General features: G+C 35.8%; 1 protein-coding gene across 6 annotated transcripts in view; it reads left to right on the top strand.

Moving 5' to 3' along the window:
- The window catches only part of VRK2 (VRK serine/threonine kinase 2), a 105,362-nt gene that overhangs the window by 31,635 nt on the left and 52,427 nt on the right, over positions 1-21,300 (top strand). For 5 of the 6 annotated variants that reach the window (XM_040453665.1, XM_040453664.1, XM_040453667.1 and 2 more), the window contains 3 exons: positions 1,555-1,660; positions 2,866-2,958; positions 19,135-19,269. In XM_040453665.1, the coding sequence (XP_040309599.1) occupies positions 1,555-1,660; positions 2,866-2,958; positions 19,135-19,269 (334 nt within the window). The remainder of the gene's footprint in view (positions 1-1,554; positions 1,661-2,865; positions 2,959-19,134; positions 19,270-21,300) is intronic. The other variant, XM_040453668.1, reaches the window with a different exon arrangement.

Below are 21,300 nucleotides of genomic sequence, written 5' to 3'. Positions count from 1 at the left end.
TAGTAATATCACATCATTTCCACTGTAGTCTCTTTGCTAGAGGCAAGTCACTATGTCTACTCCATATGTAAGAGGAGATTCAATTAAACTTCATCTCTTGAGAAGAGGCACAAGAAAAAATTTGTGGAAATATTTTTAAAATCACCACATATGGCTAGTCATCACATATAAATAACTGAGTAGTGGTTTTTAAAGAAGAAAAAAATTCGGGGCACCTGGGTGGCTCAATTGATTAAGCATCCGACTTTAGCTCAGGTCATGATCTCGCGGTTTGTGAGTTGGAGCCCCGTATCCGGCTCTGTGCTGACAGCTCAGAACATGGAGCCTGCTTCAGATTCTGTGTCTTCTTCTCTCTCTCTGCCCCTCCCTTGTTCACATTCTGTCTCTATCTCTCAAAAATAAACATTAAAAAAAATTAAAAAAGAAAAAAAATTCTATTTGTTAGGTATCCCATTTGGTCCTTTCAATAGCTTTTAAAATAGTGATGTTTTCTTTCCTAAGTGAGAAAATAGGCTCAGTGTTCAGTGCTTTGTTCAAATGGTCTTCAAATGCTATCACTAAAAAATGAACAAACAGTAATCTGGAAACAAAGTAAAGGGCTGTTAATAGAGGACTGAGTGACTGAGTAGATCATGGTATATCCATATCATGTACTATTATGCAGCCCATAAAAGGAATCAATTACAGCTATACCAGTTGAGGGGTGCATAGGTGGCTTGGTGATGAAGCGTCCGACTCTTGATTTTGGCTCAGGTCATGACCTGAGTTCTTGGGATCGAGCACTGTGTTGGGCTTCATGCTGTGAGCACGCAGAGCCCACTTGGGATTCTCTCTCTCTGCCTCTCCCCATCCCTTCCCACCCCGAATAAACAGACATTAAAAAGAGAGCTAATGCAGTTGATTTGGAAGGATTTCAGTGAGCTATTCATGAAAAAAAGTATGATGCAGAAAAGTGCATATAATAAGATCACATTTTTGTAAAACAAGAACAAAAATTCCTCTATGTCTGTGTTCATGTGTGTATACATAGATCAATAAAGAATAGGGGCTGGTGTGGATCTGTTAAGGGAAGACAAGAAGGGGTGGAGGTGCCAAACAGAAAGGAAGTACATTTTTTTAAAAAGTCATATTTGTATGTGTATGGAGAAAGTAATTATGATTTATAAGCTCAAGAAGCAAATATAAATAAAAATTTCTGTCCAAACAAATAATTTGTTCAAGGTCACACAGTGAGAAGGTGATGGAGTCAAAATGAATCAAACTCAGGACTCTTTAATTTAGAAAGAGTATTCTCTTTTCATGGTCTAAGAGTGAGTATGAATGTTTCAGCACAACATTCTCTTCTTCTAGAAAACTAACTGCAAAGTAAATACTGACTAGTATTTTTCTGTAAAAGAACAGCAAGATTATTAACGTACACTCATTCTTTAATGGTTCAGGTTGCAGTATTCTTCGTTGTTAGGTTGAGGGTATTTTTCCTTGTTTCAAATTCATAAATAGGCAGTTTCAAGCATTGCTATCTTAAGATCTCTTTTTGACGTCTCCTTCTTATAGTTACAGATTTATGGTAATGGAAAGACTAGGAATAGATTTACAGAAGATCTCAGACCAGAATGGTACTTTTAAAAAGTCAACTGTCCTGCAGCTAGGTATCCGAATGGTAAGAAGGAATGACTTATTTCACATGCCTCATTTTCAGATTATTTACTTGTTACAATACGCAAATCGTTGCCCTTTGTGGAATTATCAGAGAATGAAGGATTATTGCCCTAGAAATGTCAGTTATTTAGAGTAGAGGCTATTTTGGTGAAATTGATAACAGTGGGCTCTGTAAGTGACAGAATGTGCTGTGTTTGGCACTACAAACTCAATTAGGCATTGGTTCTACAGTCTGATTTTTTTCCCCCTCACAGCTTTGTTTTACATATCAGAACAAGCTTGCATTGCTATAAGAATAACCTCTCTTTTGTCAGTTGTATTTATAACAATGCAAACTATGGCAAAATATATTATTTTCCATACTAAACATGTGACAGTATGGGGCGCTGTGCAGTTTTTATTATGAGTTTGGGATGGTGGCAGTAATTAGTATGGCAATGAATAATATATACTTTGCCAAATAAGAAGCAATGAAATCTTAATAGCACCCATGCACACATTTTGTTTATATCACATATTTGTCTTATCTTGTTTGTGTTGGGTTGCCCAAGCTCCATTTTATTTTTTCCATTTTAAATAGAATGAAACTACTCATGCCAGGTTGGGATGTGGCAAATAGAACTCGCTAATTTTCCCGTTCATCCATTCATCCGTTTAGCCAGCCAGCAAATGTTTATTGAGCACTGGGTGAAGGTAATATGCAAGGCTCAAGGGCTTTAAAGATGAAGCTCAGGTTTTTTTCCTATTACTGTCCAGAGGGAGAATGCCTTTCTCTGAGCTCATGGACACGGTGTTTTGTTCTGGGGTCTCCAAAACTTGATTTATAATCATTGCTTGGGTGAGGAATTCCTGAGTGGGCTTCATGATTATTGTACAGTGTATCTCGGATTTTTTCCTCCTTGCACAGTGTGATTTGGCCACCAGGCTGTCGGGAACATAGGTATCGGCATTGTTGAATCTCGGTCCCCTTTCATCAGAAGTTTAATTAAAACACTTGATATTTGAGGATCGTGTTGTTCAACTTTTTTTCCAGGATAAGTGACCAGTTCATGTGATATTTGACAATAGGCAAACACATAATTGTATAATATGTCACTTTGTTATTGTTAGTGAGAAAAAATACATGTTATTCTATATTCAAAATGTTCAAGTTGACCATGAGTTTGAAATAGACATTAGTATAACCTTATATATTTCTTTTCATAGTTGGATGTTCTGGAATATATACATGAAAATGAATATGTTCATGGTGATATAAAAGCAGCAAATCTACTATTAGGTTATAGAAATCCAGATCGGGTAAGTACAGTATTAAGCTTTTGCTTTCAGTAAGGATCCTCAAAGTATCATACTGAGACATTCAAAAATCAAACTCCTAACCCAGGAGAGTTTATAAATGAGGATTAACATGATGAATGTTGTGATTTATCTTACCTTGCTTATCTCATTTAATGCACTAAACTGATAAGTAATTAGGATGAGGACACTGAGACTCAGAGGGGTTAATTTGTTAATGGACATATAGTAAAATTGCTGAAATTTGACCTTCAGAGTGAATATAAAGAACTATCAAAATTCAGTGGGAGAAGGGATGGATTTGTGCAGAGAAAAAAAAAATTAAAAGTCATATTAGCTCCCCTTTCACTGTATAAACACTTAAGTCTTAAACAGAGCAGCTTTTCCAGTGAAACTTTCTCTAATGATGGAAATATTCTATATGATACTGTCCAGTATGGTAGCCATGAGCCACGTGTGGCTATCCAGCACCTGAAACATGGGTAGTGTACCATCAAATGCTGATGAGGATGGAGAATGTCAGGAACTCCCATTCATTGCTGCTGGAAATGCAAAATGATATGGCCACTGTGGCAGACAGTTTGGCGTTTTCTTTAAAAGCTGAACATATTCGTAACATATGATCTGCAATTACACTGCTTGGTATTTACCCAAAGGAGTTGAAAACTTATATCCACACAAAAACCTACACACACATGTTTATAGCAGCTTTATTCATAGTTGCCAAAACTTGAAGCAATGAAGATGTCCTTTAATAGGTGAATGGATAAATCAACTGTGGTATATCCAAATAAGGCAATATTACTCAATGTTAAAAGAAGTGAGCAGTCAAGACATGAAAAGACATGGAGGAACCTTAAATGCATTTTACTAAGTGAAAATCTATATAATTCTAACTTTACAAGGTTTTGGACAAGGAGAAACTATGGAGACACTAAAAAGATCAGTGATTGCTAGGGCTTAGAGGGAAGGGAGTGATGAATAGGCAGAGCACAGAAGATTTTTAGGGAAGTGAAACTGTTCTGTAAGATACTACAATGGTGGATATATGTTGCTACACATTTGTCAAAACTCATAGAATGTTCAACACCAAAAGTGAGCCCTATTGCAAACTATAGACTTTTAGTTATAATGATGTGTTGCTGTGTAAGGAATGTAAGTCATCCATTGTAACAGATGTAATACTCTGGTATGGGATTGAGACTGTCTGGGGGAGGGGCAGTGGGTATATGAGAACTCACTGTACTTTCCACTCAGTTTTACCTGAATTGCTCTAAATTTGCCAAAATTGAGTATAAATTAACTGCTTTAAAAAAAAGAATCTCTAAAAAATGTGGCTAGTGTGACTGAGGAACTGAATTTTAAATTTAACTTAATTAATTTTTTATTTTACCTTGCTTTCTCTCCCCCACCCCCAGCTTTCTTGAGGTAGGATTGTCAAAAAAATGCATTATGTTTAGGTTGTACAACATGATTTTTTAAAGGTGTACAAAGTGATGATGTATATGTTGTGAAGTGATTGCCATCATCAATTTAATTAATGCATTTGTTTCATATAGCTACTGTTTTGTTTGCTTTTGTGGTAAGACCACTTAAGATCTACTCTTGGCAAATTTGAAGTACATAGCATTATTAGCTCTTGTCTCCATGCTGTATGTTAGAGCCCTAGAACTTATTCATCTTTTTGACCAACATCTCCCTATTTCCTCCACACACCCCCCACCACCACCCCCAGCCCCTGGCAACCACTTTTCTACTTGTTGGTTCAGTAAGTTTTACTGTTTTACATGCCACGTATAAGTGAGATAATACAGTCTTTCTGTGTCTGACTTAATGTCCTCCAGGTTCATCCATGGTGTCACAAATGCCATATTTCCTTTTATGGCTGAATAATTCTGTTGCATGTGTATACTGCATTTTCTTTATTCATTCATCCATCCATCAGTGAACACTAAGGTTATTTACTTATTTTGGCTGTTGTGAAAAATGCTACAGTAACACGAGAGTGCACATATCTCCTTAAGATAATGATTTATTTTCCTTTTGGTATATACCCAGAAGTTGGATTGCTGGATCATATGACAGTTGCATTCAGAGGAACTGCTTGACTATTTTGCATAAAGACTATACAGTACACAAGGGTTCCCTTTTCTTCACACCCTCCCCACTGGTTATCACTGGTTATCACTGGATAACACTGGTTATCTCTTGTCTTTTTCATAACAGCCATCTTAACAGGTATTGAGTGATGTCTCATTGTGGTTTTGGTGTTCATTTCCCTGATGACAATATTGAGCGCCTTTTCTTACACCTGTTGGGCATGTGTATGCCTTCTTTGGAAAAATGTCTGTGCAGGTCCTTTGTATATTTTTCAGTTGGCTTATTTTCTTGCTAGTGAGTTGTATGAGTTCTTCTATATTTTGGATATTAACCCTTTATCATATCTATGGTTTGCAAATATTTTCTCCAGTTTGGTAGTTTGCCTTTTTATTTTGTTGGTGACTTCCTTTGCTGTGTGGAATCTTTTTGGTTTGAGGTAGTTCTACTTGTTTATTTTTGTCTTCATTGCCTATGCTTTTAGTGTCAGTTGAAAGAATCATTGCCGTGACCCATGTTCATGGATCGCAAGAACTAATATTGTTAAAATGTCCATACTACCCAACACAATCTACAGATTCACTGCAATCCCTATCAAAATTCCAATGGCATTTTTCATAGAAACAGAAAAGAGAATCCTAAGGTTCGTATGGGACCACAAAAGACCATGAGTAGCCAAAGCAATCTTGAGAACAAAGTTGGAAGCATCATACTTCCTGATTTCGAATATATGACAATGTTATAGTATAAAAACAGTATACTATTGGCATAAAAAAGGTGGACCAAAACAGAGAGCTCAGAAATAAACTCACACAGATACAACGAACTAGTCTTTGACAAGGGTACCAGTAATATACAATGGGGAAGGGATAGTCTCTTTAATAAATAATGGTGGGCAACTGGATAGCTACATGCAAAAGAATGAAACTGGACTCTTATCTTATACCACACATAAAAATTAACTCAGAATGGATTAAAGACTTAAATGTAAGGCCTGAAACCGTAAAACCAGAAGAAAACACAGGAAGATAGCTTAAATTAATTTAAATTTCAATAACTACGTGTGGCTGGTAGCCACTGTATCAGACAAAAGAGATTTAACATTTTTTAAATTGACTCTATAAAAAATTTAAAAAGTCATAGTTGAATATTTACCTGAACTCTGAGGAGGAGGAAAAAATTTTTTAAATAATGGTACTAAAGAACAAATCCTAGAAAATATTGAGAAATTTCCAACTTTAAGATGTCTACGTTTAAAAAGTTGAAAAAATGAAAGAAATGACAAAATGGAAAGTAGAATTATGACAGATATTTGAGGAGATGTATCAAACTCAAAAAAATTAATAAGAAAAACACTAAATATTTTCTTAAAACAATGACTAAAAGGAATTAACAGAACAGAGAAGAAATACAGCTGTCAGAAATGGATAAACAATAGTTCACCATCACTAAAAAGAAGAGAGATGCAGAGGTAACATTTTCAAAGAACGTATCAGATTGGAAAAGCCTGAAATAATAATCTGATGATATCGAGCTGATGAAGTGCAGGCACTTGTAGACCGCCAGTGGGAATGTAAATTAAATGGGAGTAGAAGAAGAAATTAAGTTAATGGAAGGGCAATTTGGCAATGTATATTAAAATCCTGTAAACGTCTGCATACTTTTTTAAGGTTAGGTTTTGTGAAGTATAATTTACAAACAGTAAAATTCACCCTTTTAACTGTACAGCTTGATGTGTTTTGACACATGTATATCATATAACCACCACTGCAATCATGATACAGAATGTTCCTATCATCCTCACACTTTCTGTCCTTCCCCCACGCCTGCTTAGTTCCCTTCTTTCACTCCCCTAACCGCTGGTGATGATTTCTGCCCCCATAGTTTTTGCATGTTTAAGGAATGTCATATAAAAATGGAATTATAGGATATATACCCTTGTGTCTGGCTTCCTTCACCCAGCATGATGTTTGGGAGATTTACCTGGGCTGTAGTTGTTAGTAGTTGATTCTTCTTTAATGATAGGTAGTATTCCATGGAAAACTACCACAGGGTATCTGTTTACCTGTTGGAGATTTGTGTCTTTTCCAGTTTGGGGGCAATTATTAGTAAAGTTGCTATAAGCATTCACATAAAGTTATGTAGGTATATGTTTTAACAACTTCTGGGTAAATAACTAGGAGTGGGATTTCTGGATTATATGGAAGTATATGTTTAATTTAAAAGAAGCAGCCAAACTGTCTTCCAGAGCAGTTGTACCATTGTTATACATTCCCACCAGTGATGTGTAGTTCACCACATCTTGCCACCACTTGGTTTCATTAGTTTCTAAAATTTTAGCCATTATGGTAAATGTGGTGTCATATCTAGTAGTCTTAATGTGCATCAGTTATGTAATGACTGATGATACGGAGCATCTTTCATGTATATATTTGCCACTCTTTTATCTTCTTTGGCGAATTATATGCTCCCATTTTTAAATCAGATTTGTCTTAAGAGAGCTTTATTTTTTAAGGATAGGAACATTTTGTCAGATACTTGTTTGCAGATGCTTTCTACATCTGTAGCTTATCTTTTCATTTTCTTATCAGTGTCTTTCAGAAAGCAGTTGTTTTTAATTATAATGAGGCCCAGTTTATGATTTTTTTTTCTTTTTATGATTTGTGCTACTTCTGTCCTAAGCTAGGATCATAAAATGTTTTCTCATAAGTTTTCTTCAAGGGGTTTTATACAACTCTTATATTTAGATTCCTGATCTGTTTCAAGTTTGTATTTAGTGCCAGGTAAGGATCAAGGCTCTTTTCAAGGTGAGGGTGGACATACATATGGGACATACATATGTATGTATACATACATACATATGATGTTGAAGTGAACCCCAGTGAATTGCTTTCAGCTCCTCTGTCAAAATTATTGACCATCTATGAATGGGTCTATTTCTGGATTCTCTGTTACAGTATCATACAGTCATTATCACAGTTCATGGTCTGGAAAGTAGGAGGAGTCTTCCAACTCTGTTCTTTTCTTCAAAATTATTTTGACTTTTCTGGCTACTTTGCAATTCCTTTTGTAATATTTTAGAATCAGTTTGTCAATTTCTGTCCCAAAACCTGCAAGGATTTTGATTGAGATTGTGAGTTTTTATAGCTAGTACATTTCTTGCTTTTATACCTAGTAATATTACTTGTTCAACTTTGTCTAATATTAATATAACCACACCCCTTTCTTTTGATTAATGTTTACATTATATAGCTTCTCCCTTCTTTTAATCTAATCAATCTCTAATTTCTTCGAGACAGTATGTTCATTTTGAGGCTATTTTTTAAGCTTTGCTAAAATGAGTCTATAGTAGCCTTTACTTCTGTGGATAGTTTATTCCTGGTTCTATGCTGTGAAGTTCTGTGATTTCTAATGGAATTCCGTGTGAGGACTTAACTCTGGTTGGTCAGAACTCAACTCCCAGCTCTTTGTGAACCCTGGGAGTTCTTCTTCTTCCTACTCCTATTGGTCGTTGGCTCCACCTTTTATACTACAGGTAAGGAGATACTTAGGCAGATTTTTCTGGAACTTCATCCCCTCCTGCCCCTGCCCCTACCCCTACCCCCATGTAGCTCCCTCTTCTCTTCTTCTAAACTCCTCTTTGCAATTTCAGGCTCTTTGGGAGCCTCGCTGAATTCAATGACTGTCGTCAGGATGCTGTACTGCTGTTAGGATTTCCCTTCCTGTTCTTGAGTTTGGAATTGTCACCAGGCAGAAAGCTGGGGCATCTGTGGGACTCAACTAATCTTTTTTTCCCTCATTTTCTCAAGGATCTCAGTCATATGCTGCCTATTTAATATCCAAAACATTTGTATCTTTCATTTTATGCAGTTTCCCCCAGGCAATGGCAGTGTAAATCCAGTCACTGTATTCCTTTTTTGCCAAAAGCAAAAAGGGCTAGTTTTATTTTTTTATTATTTTTTTAATATGAAATTTGTTATCAAATTGGTTTCCATACAACACCCAGTGCTTATCCAAACAGGTGCCCTCCTCAATGCCCATCACCCACCCCCCCTCCCTCCCACCCCCTCTATCAACCCTCAGTTTATTCTCAGTTTTTAAGAGTCTCTTATGGTTTGGCTCTCTCCCTTTCTAACTTTTTTTTTTTTTCCTTCCCCTCCCCCATGGTCTTCTGTTAAGTTTCTCAGGATCCACATAAGAGTGACAACATATGGTATCTGTCTTTCTCTGTATGACTTATTTCACTTAGCATAACATGCTCCAGTTCCATCCACATTGCTACAAAAGGCCATATTTCATTCTTTCTCATTACCAAGTAGTATTCCATTGTGTATATAAACCACAATTTCTTATCCATTCATCAGTTGATGGACATTTAGGCTCTTTGCATAATTTGGCTATTGTTGAAAGTACTGCTATAAACACTGGGGTACAGGTGCCCCTATGCATCAGCACTCCTGTATCCCTTGGGTAAATTCCTAGCAGTGCTATTGCTAGGTCATAGGGTAGATCTATTTTTAATTTTTTGAGGAACCTCCACACTGTTTTCCAGAGTGGCTGCACCAGTTTGCATTCTCATCAACAATGCAAGAGGGTTCCCATTTCTCCACACCTTCTCCAGCATCTATAGTCTCCTAATTTGTTCATTTTAGCCATTCTGACTGGCATGAGGTGATATCTGAGTATGGTTTTGGTTTGTATTTCCCTGATGAGGAGTGACGTTGAGCATCTTTTCATGTGCCTGTTGGCCATCTGGATGTCTTCTTTAGAGAAGTTCTATTCATGTTAATAGAAGTTCTTCTACTCATGTTTTCTGCCCATTTCTTCACTGGATTATTTGTTTTTCGGGTGTGGAATTTGGTGAGTTCTTTATAGATTTTGGATACTAGAAAAAGGGCTAGTTTTAAATAATTTGTGTGTGTGTACGTGAAATGTCTGCTCATGTCTTTTGCCTGTTTCTCTTTCTTTTGTTTTTTTATTCCCTCTCTTTTGAAGAGTTCTTTAAATATATAAGCCCATCATCTATTACAGATTTTACAAGTATGTTCTTTCAACGTTTTTTTTTGTTTGTTTTTTTATTTATTTTTGGGACAGAGAGAGACAGAGCATGAACGGGGGAGGGGCAGAGAGAGAGGGAGACACAGAATCGGAAACAGGCTCCAGGCTCTGAGCCATCAGCCCAGAGCCTGACGCGGGGCTCGAACTCACGGACCGCGAGATCGTGACCTGGCTGAAGTCGGACACTTAACCGACTGCGCCACCCAGGCGCCCCAGAAGTATGTTCTTTCAATTTGCCTTCTGTACTTTGATTATATTTGTGATGTTTTATTGCCACATAGAAGGTGAAACTTTATTTTTAATGTGGTCAAATTATTAATTTTTTATTTACTATGGGTATTCAAGCATGATTAAAAACCTTGCTCCAGAGAGATTTTATATGAATTTAATTGTATATTTTCATTTTTTACACTTAAATCTCTTATTAATTTAGAGTTTATTCTTTTACATGAGAAGAAGTGTTGACTCAGTGTTGTCATTTTCTAAATGATTTTCTAGTTTTTCCAATGCTATTTTTTTTTTTTTTTTTTTTTTTTTTTTGCTTCAGGGCACCTGGGTGGCTCAGATGGTTGAGTGTCTGACTTGATTTCGACTCAGGTCATGATCTCATGGTTCTTGAGTTTGTGCCCCGCATTGGGCTCTGTGCTGGCAGTGTGGGGCCTGCTTGGGATTCTCTCTTTCTCCCTCTCTCTCTGCCTCTCTCCTGCTTGGGCTGTCTCTTGCTCTCAAAACAAACTTGAAAAAAATTTTTTTTGCCTTCAGTGATATTAGATGCCACCTTTATCATATACTAAACTTCCATATGTACTTGAGTTCGTTTCTGTACTTTCTACTGAATCCTTCTGGTTTGTCTAATTATTTTTAATTATAATACTAGTGCATTAATATCTGAGGCTTTATAACATAATTTAATATCTGATGAGGCTTTGTGCCTTGTAGCTTTCTTTTTCAGTATTACTCTAGATATTTATAGTTTCTATATTATTTTGTTTAGCTTCATTTAAAAAATACATGTTGGCTGGGGTGCCTGAGTGGCTCAGTCGGTTAACCGTCTGACTTTGGCTCAGGTCATGATCTCGTGGTTCGTGAGTTCGAGCCCTGTGTCAGGTTCTGGGCTGACAGCTCGGAGCCTGGAACCTGCTTCAGATTCTCTTCAGAGTGCCTGCGGCTTGCACTCTGTCTCTTGCATTGTCTCAAAAATAAATAAACGTTAAAAAAAAAAATACATGTTGGCATTTTTATTGGCATTTTGTTAAATTTTTAAATTAACTTGGGGAAGACCTGACATTTTTATGATGTATAGATGCTTTTCAACAGCAAGGAATGATTTTGTATTTCATCAGTATTACATTTATTATCTCTTGAGTATTTAAAAAAATTTTTTTTTAATGTTTATTTATTTTTGAGAGAGAGAGAGAGAGAGAGAGAGAGAGAGAGAGAGAGAGAGACAGTGTGAGTGGGGGAGGCGCAGAGAGAGAGGGAGACACAGAATCCGAAGCAGGCTCCAGGCTCCAAGCTTCCAGCACAGAGCCCGATGTGGGGCTCAAACTCACAAACTGCGAGATCATGACCTGAGCCGACGTTGGAAGCTTAACCGACTGAGCCACCCAGGTGTCCCTCTTGAGTATTTTAATTTTCCTCATATTAAGTTTTTTATATTTCTTGCTACCCTTATTCTTAAAGATTAAACCACTTTTGTTGGTATTGTCACTGCTATTTTACTCTACTATTTTATCTTCTAAGTGATTATTGTTTGTGTATATGTGCATTGTTGATTTCTATATATTCATTTTATATCCTATTAATTTATTGACTTTGAGGTAGTTTTAGTAGTGATTATCTAGGGTTTTCTTAGGAAGCATTTCAGACACAAGTAGATATAGTTGTCTTTCAGTTCTTGTATCTCTGATTTCTTTTATCTAATTAATTGTATTGCTAGTATATCCAGTATGTAGTAAATAGTAGTGAAAGTAGTGATTATCCTTGCTTCTTCCTGATCTTAATGGAAATGCCTGAAGTTTACCCCATTAAATATGATGCTGGCTTTAGGACTAAGGTGTGCCTACGTATACGTATGTGAGTGTGTGCATGTGTGTGTCCTTATAGTCATATCAAGGAAATCACCTATGTTCCTATGTTCTCGAGTGGATTTTTTGATTTTATGGGATGGGTATTGAATTTCATCAAAGATTTACTTAGTGTGTATGGAAATAATTACACATTTTTCTCAGATCAATTAATATGGTGTGATATATCACTGTGCTTCTAATATTGAATCAACCTTACTTTCCAGGAATAAATCCCACTTTGTTATAGTACATTATTTATTTAATATGGTGTTGAAGTATGTTCACTAATATTTTATGTAGTATTTTCATATAGGTATTTGTAAGTGATGTTGATCTGTAATTTTCTATTTTTGTACTATTTTTTTTATCAGATTTAGGTATCAACATTATACTTCATAAAAAGAATTTGTAAGTTTTACTCATTTCCTATATTCTAGAACCATTTCTATTAAATTGGCACCAATTGGTTTTTGAATATGAAATCATCTGGTTCTGCTGTTTTTCTATGAGGCAGTTCCTTGTAATGTAGCTACCTCTTCCTATGGAACTGTTTAAGCTTTTTATCTCTACATGGGTCAATTGTGATAGTTATCCATTTTGTCTAGTTTTCCAAATGTATTTATTTTTTTTCCAAATGTATTTCTATGGTGTTACGCATTGTAGTTAGTCTCTTCTGAATTTTAAATTTATTCTACTTCAATGGTTGTTTCCCTCTGGTTACTTTTTATTATTTTTTTCTTCCTTTTTTCTGCCTTAATAAAGGTGTTTCTTTTTCAACTCACTTGGATTCTGATTTGATTACTGAGAAATATTTTCCTTTTTCTATCTCATTAATTTCTGATTTTGCCTTTATTATGTCATTTCTTATCATCTTTTTATTTCACCCTTTTCTTTTTTTACTTGGTCTTCAGTTTCAGATCTATTTCATTTATTTTCATTAAAAATTATTTTATTTCTCTATGTGTTTGAAGCCATGATTTTTCCTCTGGTCACAGCTTTATGTTGTACTCATCAATTTTAATATGTTTTTTATTATCTTTATCTTTTAGAAGATTTGTATTTCTTCTTCCCCAAAAAGTTGTGCAGCAGCAGGTTTTTAAATTTTCATGTAGAAGGACCTTTTTAAAACTTTTGTTATTAAATTCTAGACTTGTAACAAGATGATCAGGATATTGTTTACTCTGATAATTTTACTCTTTGGAATGCCCTGAAGCCTTTATTGGTGACTTAGAAGAAGGTCAGCTTTTGTCAGTATTCCACGTCTGTTTGAGAAAAAGGTAGTCTGTATTCTTATAGTGTATAGTTTAATATCTGTCCAAAAGAGTATCTGTATTCTTATAGTGTATAGTTTAATATCTGTCCAAAAGTTCTATCTTATTGACTATATTATTTATGTCATCTATACCTTTACTTAGTTTTTGTTCACTTGATTTGTTTTGACCAAGAGTGGTATTTAAAAATCTTCTGTTATTAGTGTGTTTCTATGTGGCCTCAAGGGCCAGAATGAAGTTCTGTAGTTTTTATTTCATAAAGATCATTGCTGTACTACTTGGTAAATATTCATTATTTATATTTGCTCTGTTTCATATGTGTTTTCCTTGATCTTATTCTTTAAGGTTTCTTTGGGTGGGAGGACTATTTATGAAAGCTCATATTTTTGTTGTAGTGATTGGCCTTGGTATCTATACCTTTTAAAGATGCTTTTGGCTCACTTTATCCATATTTAACCTTTTGTTGCTACTATGATAGTCTTTTATGGTAGTTTTACTTCACTTACTACTAATTCACTATTGTTTATTTTACTTTCCTCTTTCCCTTAATGTTGTTTTCTTAGTTTTTAGTCCTACTACTTTACCTTGTCAGAACATGGGTCACTTGTATATTCTTCATTTATCACCAGCCTTGTTTTGGTCTTAGATATAATTAAGTACATTAAATGCTCATCTCTCTGTCCTTTTACCAGAGTTACCTGCTCATCTTTAGATTGGATGAAACTAATGCTTTAGTAACTTGATTGCTCAAGAAGTGCCCAAGGGTACAGAATACCCTTGCGTGCATTCCACTTTTTCAATAACATTGATCCCTGAGGGATAGCTTGAATGGGTTTAAAATATTTAGTTCACATGTTTTTCCTTGAATCTCTTGAAAATGCTAAACTGTTGTTGCCTTGTTTTGCATGTTGCTTTTAAGAATCTGCTGCTAGTTTAATTCTCTTACCAGTATATGTTATTTGTTCTTTTTCCCTTGCTACCTTTAAGATTTTTATTTCTTTACTAATAATGTCTAATGGTGTTACCAGGATATGTTTAGTGTAGATCATCTTGTATCGGTTTTCCCAGATGTCTAGTGGGCCCTTTTGATATATAGATTCTTTTATTTTCAGAAAGTTTTCTTGGATTATAGTTTTAAATATTAATTCACCCTTCATGTATATTTTGAGTTAAAATTATGGCAAAAAGAACTTTGAGCAATAAGCTGTTTAATGGAGAGAAAAAACTACTGGAAAAAGAGATTCAACAGCAGAGAGGGAAGACATTGTTGAATGATTTGGCAACAGTAAAAGCCAAAAATGTTGACATTTATACAACCTTTGTCAAAGCAGTAGAGTTGTAAAGATTGAGATAAACTTAGGAAATAGACCCAAAGAGGTGTTGAGTAGAAACAACCATTTTAGTTAAGATGGAAAGAAAGGGTCCTGATAGGGATGATAGTCAAAATAAAGTTCTGGGTAGTCCATTGGGGGCACACTTGATGTTCTGAGCTTTTCATTTTACTGTGTTTTTTAAAAAAAAATTCTCTTCAAATACTATTCAGACATGGATCAAACTGTTTTTCCTTAAATTCAGACAGGTAACCTCACTGAGAGTTGAATTAGCTCATTGTAGATTATTTTATTCTTCTTTTTCCCTGTCTTCATTGCATATTGTCCATTTCTTCTTAACTCATCTGATACTTTCCAAATTTGGTATTATGAAGACTCCCAAAATGTACACCATTTACCTTCTTTCTTTTGTCATCTTTATCATTTTTTGTTGAAAATTATGTTATATTGTTTTTTTTTTATTTTTTATTTTTTGCATTTATTTATTTTTGAGAGACAGAGACAGAGCACAAATTGGGGAGGGGCAGAGAGAGAAGGAGACACAGAATCTGAAGCAGGCTCCAGGCTCTGAGCTGTCAGCAAAGAGCCCGACACAGGGCTCGAACTGACAAACCATGAGATCATGACCTGAGCTGAAGTTGGACTTTTAACCAACTGAGCCACCCAGCAGCCCCTGTTATATTCTTTAAATAACATTATGTTTCTAAATCTGTACCTCCCTGATAGATAAGTAGGCAACATCCTCTTAGTCTACTTAAGTTTCCTAACTTCTGTTTAGAAAGCTCACTGACTTTGAAGTATGATATGGCGTTGTACAACTGATTACTGGCAATGAGGCTTATGGGTGCCATTATGATATTTAGAGAACAAATGTGCCTTTCTTATTTCATTGCCTAAAATGGCATTACCAGAAATGACATCAAGTGGTGGTTTTGCCATGGAGTACCACCCACTTGGCTGTATCTGACAGTGTCATTAGTGAAAAAAGGTGAGGCACATTAGTTAAAACCAGGGTTTGTGCACATCTTTTTATATCTTTCTATTTCAGAGGTACAGTTGCTGTCCCACCTGTAAAAGGCCACTTTGTTGATTAGAAGGACATCATTTTTTTAAAGTTTTTATTTCAACTCCAGTTAGTTAAAATGCAGTGCAATGTTACTTTCAGGTATAAACACTTAATATGCAATACACCGTGCTCATCATGACAAATGCCTTCCTCAATCCCCATCACCCTTATGACCCCCCCCCCCCACCTCCCCTCTGGTAACCATCAGTTTGTTTTCTAGACTTAAGAGTCTGTTTCTTGTTTTCTCTCTCTCTCTATTTTTACCTTTGTTCATTTGTTTTGTGTCTTAAATTCCACATATGAGTGAAATCATATGGTATTTTTCTTTCTCTGACTGACTTAATTCACTTAGATAATATTCTCTAGCTCCATCCATGTCATTGTAAGTTGTAAAATTTCATTCTTTTTTATGGCTGAGTAATACTCCATTTGTGTGTGTGTGTGTGTGTGTGTGTGTGTGTGTGTGTGTGTGTGTATGTATATATGTGTGTATCTTTAAAACATTTTTAATGTTTATTTTTGAGAGAGAGAGAGAGACAGAGACAGAGAGCGAGGGAGACACAGAATCCAAAGCAGGCTCCAGGCTTTGAGCTGTCAGCACAGAGCCCCACGTGGGGCTCAGACCCACATGCAGGATCATGACCTGAGCCAAAGTCAGACACTTAACCAACTGAGCCATCCAGGCACTCTTTACCACATCTTTATCCATTCATCAGTCAGTGGACACTTGCCTTGTTTCCATAATTTGACTATTGTAGATGTTGCTGCTATAAACATTGGGGTGCATGTATCCCATTGAATTGGCATATTTGTATTCTTTGGGTAAATACCTAATAGTGCGATTCCTGGATCGTAGGGTAGTTCTATTTGTATCTTTTTGAGGAACTTCCATACTGTTTTCCAGAGTGGCTGCACCAGTTTGTATTCCCACCAATAGTGCAAAAGTGTTCCCCTTTCTCTATATCCTTACTAACACCTGTTGTTTCTTGTGTTGTTGATTTTAGTCATTCTTGTGTTGTTGATTTTAGGTGTGAGGGGATATCTCACTGTCATTTTGATTTGCATTTCCGCATTTCCCTGATGATCAGTGATGTTGAGCATCTTTTAATGGAAGCACATCATTTTTTCATGCACCAGCTTATAACCCTGCTTTTACATGAAGTCTTTCTTGATGATTCTAGTTTATACTGATTCCCAATTTCCTTTAGCTTCTAATGTTTTTTTTAAACACATGAGCCCTCAAGTCTTAGTTGTTTCATATTGTCTTATGAACTAGAATGGACTCCTTGAGACATGTAGATATGTATATTCCCTTCTTTTGTATTTCTCACAGCATCTAGGTTAGTGTTGCTTTTGTAATTACCCCTCAGGAAATACTTTATTGACCTCTCAGGACGAAAGGATAGTCTTGATGCAATGCCTGTCATCTCTCTTAGTGTCCAGAGCACCCTGACTCTTCAGGGCCTCCACCCCACCACACTCCATGTGTCTCTGTCCCAAAGCTGCCTGGTAAGTGAAAGAGAAAGGCCCTCACAGGTAGAGAAAACAGTTCTGCGTGTCAGCATCTGGAGTATGGCTTAGGAAACCTGTGGTTTTTAAAAACACTTGCTTGACTACTGGGAGTTGTGTTGGACTGAAAGTCAGGAGATGAGGTTTCAGACTCAGCCCTAACATTGAGCAGGCTTGCAGCCTTCGGCAAATGATTTAACCTGTGAGGATGATAGCTCTCCAATCTATAAAATGTAAGCCTTTGACTGAGTGATATTAAAATTTCCTTCTAGCTCTAAAATTCTGTGATTCTCTGAAAACATGTTTCCAAATGCTTAATGCTCATTGCAGAAGGTAATGTTTCTTATAATGTTTCCAAAGCGTCCACTTATTGTTACATAGCTAAGGAAGTTAAAAGGCTCAAATTTAGAAAAACAAAACAAAACAAAACAAAAAAACCTTAATGATCTGGGAGCAGGAATTGTAGTACCTGACCTATATCTGGTGGCAAAATGCTCACTTTCATCCATAGGGTAGGGTCATAAGCCTCATTAAAGTTGCTTGTTTGCTGTTTGCTAGAGGGAATTCTAACATAATCCATTTATCAGTTACAGTTTCTTGTAAGATGGAGTGCAAATGTGTGTTTGTAAGAATTTTTCATGGTATATGCACATAATATGGTACCATTTTTAGGGGCAGCATTTCCTTTGTTGAACATTTATAAAATTTAGTCCTGGTGATATACTTCTGTATTTCATTATCTTTGGAGTGGTATTGTATGTCTTAGCTTGATGATACCATAATATTACCAGATGGTACAGCTGGTAAGGCTACTTTAAAGTATTTTGGTATCACGTGGATAGGATTATACTGTAGATTAAATAACATGGTGGTGTTTATAGTCGCTTGTAACGTGCAATAGCATGCACGTCATTTTCTTTCTTCCTAGTGAGGTTCTGCTCTACATTTTTAGTTGAGCAAAGGGACTTTGAAATTTATTCCTATGATTTTAGTTACTTGAACTTTTAAATTTTTATGAGTTTTATGTTAATGGAATTGTTTGTAAAATACACACTTTCACTGAATTTTTTTTGTCTCAACATAATTTGTCATCTGAATATGTTAAGATTTAATACCGTGTGTGTATCTCTACTCATGGATTAGTTTTACAAACTTACTATTTGGAGATTTTTTCAGTATGATTTGTCAAATAAAAATAAAGTCAGTTCCAAATTTTATTTCAATCTAGCATTCTTTAATGTTTAATGCTGCTATGTTTTACTACATTCTGATTAAATTACTTTAAAATCATTGAAGTAATCAAATGTATTTTAGCTGTTATCTGATACTGAATAGTGTTCCTATTATCAAAATTTATTCTTAACATGTGTATATTAAGATGTCTGATTTTAAATCAGATTAGCTCCATATAAAAAGAAATAATTCATACTCAAAATACTATGCAAATGACAGTAATATGAATATATACTGGAGTGTTATTGAAAGGTGGTGATGAGTGGAAAATATTGAAGAAAACAGCATAATAATTATAATTTAGAAGCCATGGTCTCCATATTTAAAATTAATATTTTGTGAAGCTTATTTCCCAGTGCTGGGACTCTGAGACAAGTGAGAACTTGTTAAGTAGATAATTGTGCCTTTAGGAGGACACAGTTTTTTTAACCTTTTGTTTTGAAAAATTTGAAACATACTGAATAATAGAGAACTCCAGATACCCATCACTTTGATTTAAAAGTTAACATTCTGAAATTTTATTTTATCTATTTTTTGGCTGAAAGGTTTTAAAGCAATTACAGATATCATGTCATCTTATCTCTAAATACTTATGTATGCATTTTCAAAAAACGAGGACAATTCACGGTATTATCACCATGCTATTACTTAACAAAATTAACATCATTCCTTCATGTCAGGTATGATTTTATACGTTCTATTTTCTTTCTCCTTTCTCCTAAAATTCATTAGAAAATGGGAATATAAGCAATTTTTATTCTAATTGTACTTAAACACTTTTTTCCTTTTTACAAAATTACTTACTGTAGTAGACTTCTGTGCTCTAATTTTCCTTTCTATAAATTAGGTGACGTAGATCATGAGATCTCTTGGACCCCTTTTAGCTCTCATAGCCTCTTACTTCCTGGACAGGCCTGGTTGTAAGCTACAAATCTCACTTAGGAAACTACTGGTACAGAACCACGTGAGCGTATTTCTCTCAGTTAAATGTCCATCGGGAGACCAAGTTTCTAGTCTTGTGTACAAGAAAACAGAGATTATGTTTTATTCACTGATGTGTATCCAGCAGCTGGCACAGAGCATGGCATATAATAAGCACTCAATAAATAAATGATGACTGAACAGTGAGTAATTGAATAGGTTAATGCATAAATGAATTGATTAATTAGTCATTCGATGTTCAGGAGTAACAGGCAAAGCCAATCAAGTAGAGCTGGATAGAGTACAGTAACATATAGCAACTAAATTCCTACTGGGAGAAATCTATCCAGTGTCAAGAGATCATTAGTACTTCATATTGCCATTATCAGTGTTTTCTTAGAGATAGAGCTCTGCCAGCATATCCATGAAGAGAAACTGAGAAATAGGGGCTGCTCTGGATTAAATTGTGTCCTCTCAAAAGATGTTGAAGTCCCAACCCCCAGCATCTGTGCATGTGACTTTATTTGGAAATAGGGTCTTTTTGAGTTACCAAGAGGTCATTAGAGAAGGCCCTAATCCAGTATGGTTGATATTACAAATGGGGAAACTTGGACACAGAGAGAAACCAGACATGAAGAGATGAAAGACAGTGTGAAGAAATAGGAAGAATGCCTCCTCTAAACCTTGGAGCACCTGAGATCACTTGAAGCTAGGCGAGAGGCATAGAGCAGATTATCCCTTACATCCCTCAGAAGGGATCAACCCTGCAAACGCCTTGATGGCAGACATGTAGCCTCGAAGACTATGAGATGATATATTTCTGTTATTGTTTAAGCCACTCAGTTTGTGGTACCTTGTTATAGCAGTAGCCCTGCAAAACTAATACAGGAACATAGACAAATCTTTGGGTGGAAGTTGATATAAGAACATTTCCAAACAATTTTAATAAAAAATTCAGGCACCAGGATAGGGGGGAAAATGGAAAGAGGAAAAAGTTAAGAACTGAGGGGAAAGAGAAGTACTCTAGGGTACTTTTGTTTTGCCTAGGGCCACTCCAGGCTGGGCCAAATCACTTAGTGTTTCTAACATAATTTATTCTTACACGTGGGATCTCAGGCAGTTAATTCTTGACCACGTGTGGTGGAATCTTCATGATAATAGACTGCTTGTTTATTCTGGAACTAAATGTCTTTGTTTAGAGGCACCTGGGTGGCTCAGTCAGTTGAGCGTCCGACTATTGATTTCAACTCAGGTCATGATCCCAGGGTCATGGGTTCAAGCCCTACACTGGGCTCCCACACTGAGCATGGAGTCTGCTTAAGATTTTCTCTTTCTCTCTCTCTTTTTCTCTCTCTCTCTCCTGCTCCCATCTCCCCTGCTTCTTAAAAAAAAAAAAAAGAACCTTTAGAAAAATAAATAAATGTCCTTGTTCAGAAGATACTAAAAAAGGGTGGTTTACCTTTTCCTAATCCCAGGCAAAAAGGTTTTATTAGAAAAAGATGGCAACTATTTGCATAACTTTCAATACAGATTCAGTGTAGAAATAGTTGAGGGTTTGAGGATATGAGCTCTAGAATCAGATTCTCTGGCTTTGAGTTCTGGCCCTGCCTCTTACTAGCTCTGTTTTCTTTGCCATATTATTTTACCTGCCTGTGCTGTTTCCACATCTAAAGCTAATAAGAGAACTTCCCTCAAAGAGGTATTTTAATAATCAAATGATTTTTTTTTTTATTTTTTTTTTCAACGTTTATTTATTTTTGGGACAGAGAGAGACAGAGCATGAACGGGGG

The sequence above is a fragment of the Herpailurus yagouaroundi genome, unplaced genomic scaffold (genome assembly GCF_014898765.1).
Source record: "Herpailurus yagouaroundi ecotype Mexico unplaced genomic scaffold, PumYag 210, whole genome shotgun sequence".
Taxonomy (NCBI): Eukaryota; Metazoa; Chordata; class Mammalia; order Carnivora; family Felidae; genus Herpailurus; species Herpailurus yagouaroundi.
The sequence above is the reverse complement of the archived record's forward strand: the minus strand, read 5'-3'. Positions and strand labels throughout refer to the sequence as shown.